This window comes from Aythya ferina (assembly GCF_964211825.1).
Source record: "Aythya ferina genome assembly, chromosome: 2".
In the NCBI taxonomy this organism is placed as follows: domain Eukaryota; kingdom Metazoa; phylum Chordata; class Aves; order Anseriformes; family Anatidae; genus Aythya; species Aythya ferina.
Window position 1 is genome coordinate 26,754,819 of NC_140297.1, and position 8,268 is coordinate 26,763,086.

The following is an 8,268-nucleotide window of genomic DNA, read 5'->3' on the forward strand; positions in this document are numbered from 1 at the left end:
GACAATCTAAACACTTCAAGCCTCCAAGCACATTGTGAGATTTTTTAATTTTTTTTTAAGTTGTGTAACAGGTAAACCAAGGTGAATCTCTGCAGTGACATCCTTGACAACCACCTCAGCTTCCCTCTAGAACAGCAAAGCTTTCAAAGGCAAAAAAAAAAAAAAAAAAAAAAAAAAAATTAGTTTCAGTCTCAAAAACAGCTGGGTTTGCATATTTTTAGAAAGAAAAAAAAAAAAGGCCAATCTAAAGCAGAAATGTTCGTCTTTTTTACACTAGCAAGCTTAAAGAACCTGTATGACCATGCAAAAAATGTGAGGGGTGCTTGATTTTGTGATTTTGCAGTAAGCTATTCCCATACCATTTTGTGCGTGTAACTTGTTTACCTCTGTAACATTCTCTTATGCAGACAGCGTTACGCAACTGTCATCAAACCAACCTTCGAAAGACTAAAAAAAGGCAATGAGGTTCTATCAGCTGAATGTTGGCATTGAGATAAGACTTCATTCTACTTCTGCTTTTGTGAAGAAAGCAGAAAAAGATAGTAACAGGAGGCAACTGTGGCTCAGCAAAAAGTAAGCAAGATTTCTCGAGGCAAGGATGCTTTTCTGCTTCAACGGCTTCCCCCTGCTGCTAGCAGTTGATGGGATAGGGCTGCCTTAGCCAGGTTTCCCGACTCCCGTAATGGAAAGCAGCTGCCCCTATCCAAAGATTGCTCTGCACATTTCCATAATTCATCTGTCATCTCTTCTCGGTCAGCCTCATTACTCAGCCTCCCAATATTAACACATCAGTAGCACCGACAGTCCCAGAATTGTTCTCAACATACTTTTCAATGTCCCAACCCTCACGTAAGGATGTTTGAATTGCTGTTTGCCGCTCAGTACGCAGACTTTTAATTTGTTACTTGTCAAAATATGAACTTGGTGTTTTGCATTCTGAAAGGAGCTGTACTGGCTGTGCATTTCCATAACAACCAGCCACTTACTCAAGCCAAGGACAGTCTACCTGAAGATGCCTCCCTTTCTTTTCCCAGTAAGAAACCCAACAAATCTTTCCTCCATCACAAATACAGTATCACCTAACTGGGGGGAGGAGATATTTGCTTTTGTCATCTTCCTAGCATTTTGCATTAATACATGCAGTTAAGACACTGTTAATTAGTGAACGGGGTTAAAGAAAGCATTTAATACCATTAGAGCATATCCATCACCTAATACCTTTATTCTGAAAACTCGCTTAAAAAAAAAAATCCTGTTCCTCTGCGATAAACTGAAAAAGCAAGCAAATTTGAGTTCCGTAAGTACACAGCCATATTTGTCCCTTTATTATAAAAAAGACTTTATTTGCAATCATGGCCTACATTTCCAGAATTACCATATCTCCCTCTGTCTTTGCGTACACCAGCTTTAACAGCTCCTTTGGGGAGGATTCATGGAATTGGTAATAGGTTTTGTAATTTCCACCTTCTGTTTTCTAGTTCAGAGAGTAATCGAATCCAGCCACTACCATTGTATCTATCTGGCAACTATTTGTTGGCCTCCATGAAATGAGTTGGAAGTTTGATTTCCGTTCTCAGCAGGCATTTGTGTGATACAGATGAACTGCTGTAACTGGCAAATTGGAGGCAATTTCAGCAGACATTCCTAGGATTAAATAAGCATGAGAACAGAACTTTTCTCGCCTCCACAGAGGTCTCTTCTTTACCAGAGTTGAGAAATGACAGGACAAAATTGTAGAATTTGGATTTCTGCTGTTGTAAGACACACTTTAAAAGTGGGTTTTATCTCCAAGGCGATCAAACTGGTACTCACATTAAATTCCTAACAAAAACCCCAAACCATTATGAAATAAAACCTTAAGGCAAAATGAGCTTTATTACTTTACTCCCTAAAAATTCTTTCTATCTCCGCTGCATTTTGACTGGAATACAGAAGCATTTTATTTCTTTCATGATTTTTTTTTTTTTTAAACACTCCACATCACTTATGACAGAGATGTTCAGTAGTTTGCATTGTGGTCATGCTTATTTGACTCCCCATCACTGGAGCTGGTGCAATAACGTCAGCCACTGAGATCTCCAGTAGCATTCTCTGTGAGCTGTCACACAAAGTATTTAAGAACCTAAATACAGGTTACCAGTTTAGCAGAGGCTGAACATATGACTTCGGCTAAGATTAAAAACTTTATTTTTCATACAAAACAATAAGTAATCCAAGCAGATAATGTACTGTCTTCTCACTTTCCATGTTTTCTCAATATAGTCTATCCACAGTTCAATGTTTGTTCCATATCAGCAAAAACTATGAAGTTTCCATCTTGTATCCATGTTTTTCTAATTCAGCTCTGTAGAGAAAAAAGATGGGTATATTAAAATATACAAATAGAATAGCCAGACATCTGCATTTTTTCAAAATGAAGTACCCTGCACAATATATTACCATTTTAGAAATATCATGAACATGTAACAGTGCTTCCTGATTCACATTAATAACCTTAACCTCACTTGTTTTACAGTTCAACTTCATCTTAATGTCTTTGGATCACTAGAAGTAAATCCCGTATGAAAAATTCCAACATTTGTTTTAATCACGTTTACTTATCCTCTGCCCCACTCTGGCTGAAGGACAACTTTACGTTGCAAAGCAGCACCTCTAAGACAGTAACAACACATTAGGAAAAAAATTGCATTGTCTTATACTGGCTATCCCCAAAATTTCCTTAAACTCAATGAACTCACTAATCTAAGCAATTTAAATGCATGTACTTCCAAAGTTTGCCTTACATACTTTTGTATCAGCACTATTTTAATATCTCGGTGCAATGAATTCTGAGAAGAAAGGATTGTTTTGTTCACCTTGGCTATGGCAGCAGGTCAGCAACAGCAAAGGTTATTTCCCATAACCTGTCCCCACTTAGCCTCCTACCTGCCTCCGGCACACCAACCAGAGCTACACCATTTTATATCCCAGTGTTAGCACATGTGTACCTAGACACTGTGGGTCTACGTCTCAGGTTAGTTTACATACGTGCCATTTTAACTTTAGAAGTGAAGGACTGCTGCATTTTCTTTCTGAAGATGAAATAAAAATATTCTGCAACAAGGCAACACTGCCAACTGTCATTTTAAAACAATTATCTGGTCACCAACACTACAGGCTATAAGATGTAGATTGAAGACTTATCGTGTTAACTATGCGGTAATCAAGAACTATGCCACACCTTTAAAGTCTGTGTTTCACTACATATCAACATTTTTTCCAGTATTACAATTTCACTACCTTTCAGCCTTATAAGCACGGACCATACCAACAGGCTTCATCTTGTGCCTGTTACACAAAGGGCCACTTTTTCCCTTTACAAGAGATCATCCCAGGAAGCATTTAATCAGGCTGTATTACAGAAGGCTGCGCTGCGTGCAACATACTGAAGGACTAATTATAAAGTGTGAATTTGTATTGACTCTTAAAACAACTTAAGTTATAATTACACATCACTAAAAGGATTAACTGAAGCTACAAGTGACCAAGAAGACTAAACAACAGGATTAGAGGTACCTGAATTGCTATCACTTTTTTAGAGGATGTTATAAACACTGCTTTGCTATCACTGCTCACAAACAGCACGCTCTTTAACACATGAGAGGGGAGCTTCTAGGCAAAAATTTCCAGTTGTCTATTTGGTCACAGAACAGCAATACTATTTGAAGGTATAGAAAAAAATATACTACTACACTTTGCATACCATACAGCACAGAAGAAAGAATCCTGGCTCCCTTGCCATTAATCTTTGCAGCACAATTCAGATTTTCCACATCTTTGTGCTGTCTTAAGCTGTGTAACACCACAAAAGCCTGAGCATATTGATGATATGAGGCATATCTCAGGATGCACAGTTCAATTTTTAAGAGATGAAATGCTCATCAGTACTCTCAATTGTTCTGTAATCCCTTAAGTCTGGTTCAGAAAGGCTTTTAGGTAGATAAACACAAAGCAGAGCCTTCATTTATTCCTGTTTTCAGACCTCTCTTTAAAAGTAAGCAGAACTTTCAGATATTAACAACTAAACAGTGCAGTTTAAAACATTTTATCCAGCTTCTAGAACAGTAAGTTAAAAATCAAATTACCTTAACTGATTGGAGAAATCATCTTCTACATTGTCATCATCCCAGTTGTCTTCCCAGACATGAGCATCTTCATCTTCATCTAAACCAGTCCAATCTAAAGGCAGGAAAAAAAGGTAAATATTTTATGCTGCATTGCTTCAGTACTGCATCTTATTGACTGATTAGCTCAGCTTCTGGGTAAGGCGGGCTTCAAATGGTAACAAATTTCCCTCTATAACAGAGATGTTCAGATCATACTTAAGTATTTGAGACTAAACAGTATATTGAGATTTTTTTTTTAAATCCTGAATTATGACAAAAATATAACTTGGTAGGAAAATAATTATACACTACACATCGTGGCTTGCAGGATTACACACTCTGAAGGGACATTTTGCATACATAGAGATAAATTGTAGCACCATAGTAAGAGAAGAGAAACACTGAGTATTTGACTCCTAAAATCACAACAAGAGGTGTGCAGTTCTGGGTTTGTATTTCCTCTTTCTTCCCTCACAATTAAAAGCAATGTACGTCAAACACTTGTGCCAAAACACACACACACTCAGATCCTCCATTCACTCACATCAGACGTTGACAGGCTATGGATAAATGCCAAAAACGTATCTGTGATGCAGAAGCAAAGGCAAATTGAAAGATGCACCTGCCAACGGCAGTTGCTACCAGTAACCAGCTACTTCTGGGCTCCAAAAATAGTAGAAGCCATTTCTTTACAGCGGCAAGATGCTGGAAGTCCATTTGCTAACCTAATTTCTATTTTTCCTATAATAAAATAACCTGGCACACCACTCTTGACAAATTACTGATCACCCACTTAATAGTTCGTTATAAAAAAAATCTAACTTGGGAGTGTAGAAAAATAAGAAAAATGAGAAATCAGAAAGGTTCAGAATGTTTTTGTAAACACAAGTCAGTTTACTTCATTTGGAAACTATCCCATCACAGTTTTTCAGCTATCTTTTGCTGACAGACAGTAACTTTTGCTAACGTTACCAAAATAAAAAGAATCCCAACCTCATATTTCTCAAAGCCTCCTGGTATATTTAAAGACGCTATTCTTCCCCTCTTCCCCAAAGCCTTTATGATTCAGTAAGCCATCTGCTGCCCACTCAGAGAAAGCTTTGAGGTCTAAGGGCCAAAGTAACATTAAAACATGGACAGACAGATGGAAAAAAAAGAGCTATTAGGGTAAAAGATTAAGAGCTAATTCACAGTGAACAACTTTATTCATAAGAATGAAGGTTGGTCTGTGTGTTCTTCCTCGCATTTTTAATGCAGACAGGCAAAAAAAAAAATCATGCCTGAGATTCACCAGAACAGGAAAAAAACATTTGTAACTGATTAAAGACACAGATGTAGAAGACATTACAATTAAACTCCCCTTCTCAAATAAATTATATAAAGGGAAATGACAAAGGAACATAGAAATCCTACTGGTCTTAGAGAGAGCACAGGAAGCAACTGGGAAGAAAGGGTGAAGGAAAACTGCAGCATAAGAGAATGCAGTATTTGAGGCTAGCATACTGCTCACTACTCAAAGGGAAGGGTTTCATTTTAATACTACTTACAAGAAGCTCTTCCAATTTATATGTAATGAGCTTTTTTTTTTTTTTTTGGTCAAAAGAAAGACTTTACTGGTCATAACACTAGCTGGACTTTAAAAATACAAAAAACACAGCTCAAACCAGCTTTAAATGAACACCAAAGTCAAGCTTTTCTGTGTACTAGTGTAAGTAGCTCGGGTTTTAAAGTTAAAAAAAAATGTGTATTTCATAGTAACTAGTATCCAGCACAAGAAATTCAGCTTCAACCATAAAGGAGCTGGGGAGACTGGGGAAGCGTGTTCCAAATCGCAGTGAGCAAAGAGGAGTCAAAAAGGCTATGTCTTTTTCCACAACAGAAGCTGGGAGAGAAAAAAAAAAAAAGGTAGTGAAAGTAAAGCCTAAATTATATCTTTCTTGGTGTAGCCATGACATTCTGCAGTGTGTATGCTGACACTATACCCCTGAAATCCACACTAACATTGTTCCAGCAATTCACACGCCTGTGTATGAATAACAGTAAGGAGTGCTGTAGCATTATCTGTGCTTTGAAGCATAGAGAATGTTGGACTTGGGAATTCTGGTGTACAGTGACAACAGCAGCAGCATGTTGATTCTGATCAACTTGTCACGGCTGGACCCCTTAAAAATTATTTTTATATAATGATAACTTCTTGCCATATTTTGTACTTGGGAGAGGGAAGCAAAGTGGTTTTCAGAGTAGAAGATAACCCAAAATCCTAGCAATTTTAAATTATGTTTTACATTCTGAGAAGCACTGTACATAAGTTTGTAAGTAATGAGTTCATACATACTTGAACTCGTCAGGAAATATCTCAAATAAAAAAGGACACATCTGTTTGGGATTTTATCATTTCAAACTTGAATTGATAAACTGTTTCAAGAAACAAAAAATCCAAGTAGATGCTCCCCAAATGCCAGTATTTTTGTCTGTGATGTAAGTTTGCATTACCTAATTTCCTTCAGAATAAAACATGTCAACGGAACTTGAAGATTTTTTGCTGTATACGAAGTGGTGCTTTAATGTGAAAGAACAACAGTCTGACAGGGGGTTCATCAGAGATTTATCATGACTCTTTCCTAAGCAACTGAAGATAACTTTCAATGTGGTCTGAAAATTCTTGTGAAAAAAAAAAAATTACTGAATGAGAAGATAAAATCATGAAAAAGTTTCTGCTGTTGACAATAAGGGAAACCTAAAGGCACAGCATTTTAAGATGAGTTGAGATCAATACAAAGACTCAAATCAGCAGCAAACACCGAATGGAGACTCTTACCACTACAAGGCTTAGGAGCAAGTGCTGTGACAGCCACTGAGCACAGTGGCCAATCTAAGGTTCAGAAGTATGCTTCAAGGCTTCCTTCACGCTCACAGCTAATACTCAATTTACAATAAATAAACCTTTTTTGCACCTTTAGGGAGCATATAAAGAAAAAAGGGCTGGTCTTCTCAGTTTAACTACCATCTCAGCTACATCACTAACTTTTTTCACCATAAGCGCAAACAGTATTTTCAGAATACGTAAGGGCTGTATGGCCACAGAGATGTCACATATAAGAATGACGGTATAGCCCAATAACCATTTCACCCATGCCGTACACATTTATCACCGCCCACAGCTGGAGACACTGGCAGAATTCAGCACACAGCAAAAAACCGTGCCCTAATATGGGGCTTTTCAAGGCTACTGCTATAAAAGCCCACCGAGGGGTTCTATTATTGAGGCCCAGATTCTCTTAACTCCCTCGCTCGATACATTTCGTACCTACAGAAGCAGCTGCGCTGGGAAAGCAGCGGTGTACGGCGGTCACAGAGCGCAGCTGCCCCCCCCTCGCCTCATTTCCACCTCAGGGCTCCCACCGCTGCCCGCGGGCCATGACCCAGCACTTCTCGCTCCCGCAGCCACTCACAGAGCAGGCCCCGGGGTGCTCCCCATGCCTGGCCCCGACCCCCCCCCATCCCCGCTGGGCTCCCGGAGCCGCCTTGGCAGCGCCCTGCACCCGCCCCCCCGCCCCCCCCCAGCCAGGCCTCAGGCCCGGCGGCCTGCAGGCCGCGCCCCCCCCGCCGCCCCTCTCCCCACCCCGGCCGGGCACCTTCCGCCGGGAACTCCTCGAACTCGTCGTCCTCCTCCAGGAGCCCCAGGTCCACCGGCTGCTTCTTCTCCGCCATGCCCGGCGCGGCCCCGCACAGCCCGGCCCGTCCCGGCCCTGCCCTCACCGCGCCGCGCCGACACTGACGGGATGGCGCCGGGGCACGGCCCGCACTGCGCCTGCGCGGCGGCGGCCGGCTGCAAGCCCCGCCCCCTCCCCGCAAGCCCCGCCCCGCCCTCCGCGAGCGGCGGCCCCGCCCCCCCGCACCTGCGGGCTCCCGCCCAGGGGTCCCCTTATGGCCCCGTCGTGTGGGGCACCCCCACACCAAGCACAGACATGATTGTTACATTCCTTCACTATTGACTCGTATTTATAAACCCTATATCTATAAACCCTACGTTTATAAACTCCGAGTATCAGCCTTCTGCCCTTCTGAGCTGTAACCCGGCTCTCTGTTTCGAACCCAGCGCCATTAGGGTTGGAAACCTTAA

General features: G+C 40.9%; 1 protein-coding gene across 1 annotated transcript; it reads right to left on the reverse strand.

Moving 5' to 3' along the window:
• Window positions 1-2,164: 2,164 nt before the first annotated feature.
• SEM1 (SEM1 26S proteasome subunit) lies at window positions 2,165-7,948 on the reverse strand. Its single transcript, XM_084507823.1, has 3 exons — window positions 7,781-7,948; window positions 4,125-4,218; window positions 2,165-2,344 (listed from the first exon to the last, which is right to left on the reverse strand). The coding sequence occupies exons 1-3, from the start codon at window positions 7,854-7,856 to the stop codon at window positions 2,302-2,304; spliced, it is 213 nt and encodes a 70-aa protein (XP_084363949.1). The 5' UTR covers window positions 7,857-7,948; the 3' UTR covers window positions 2,165-2,301.
• Window positions 7,949-8,268: the final 320 nt, after the last annotated feature.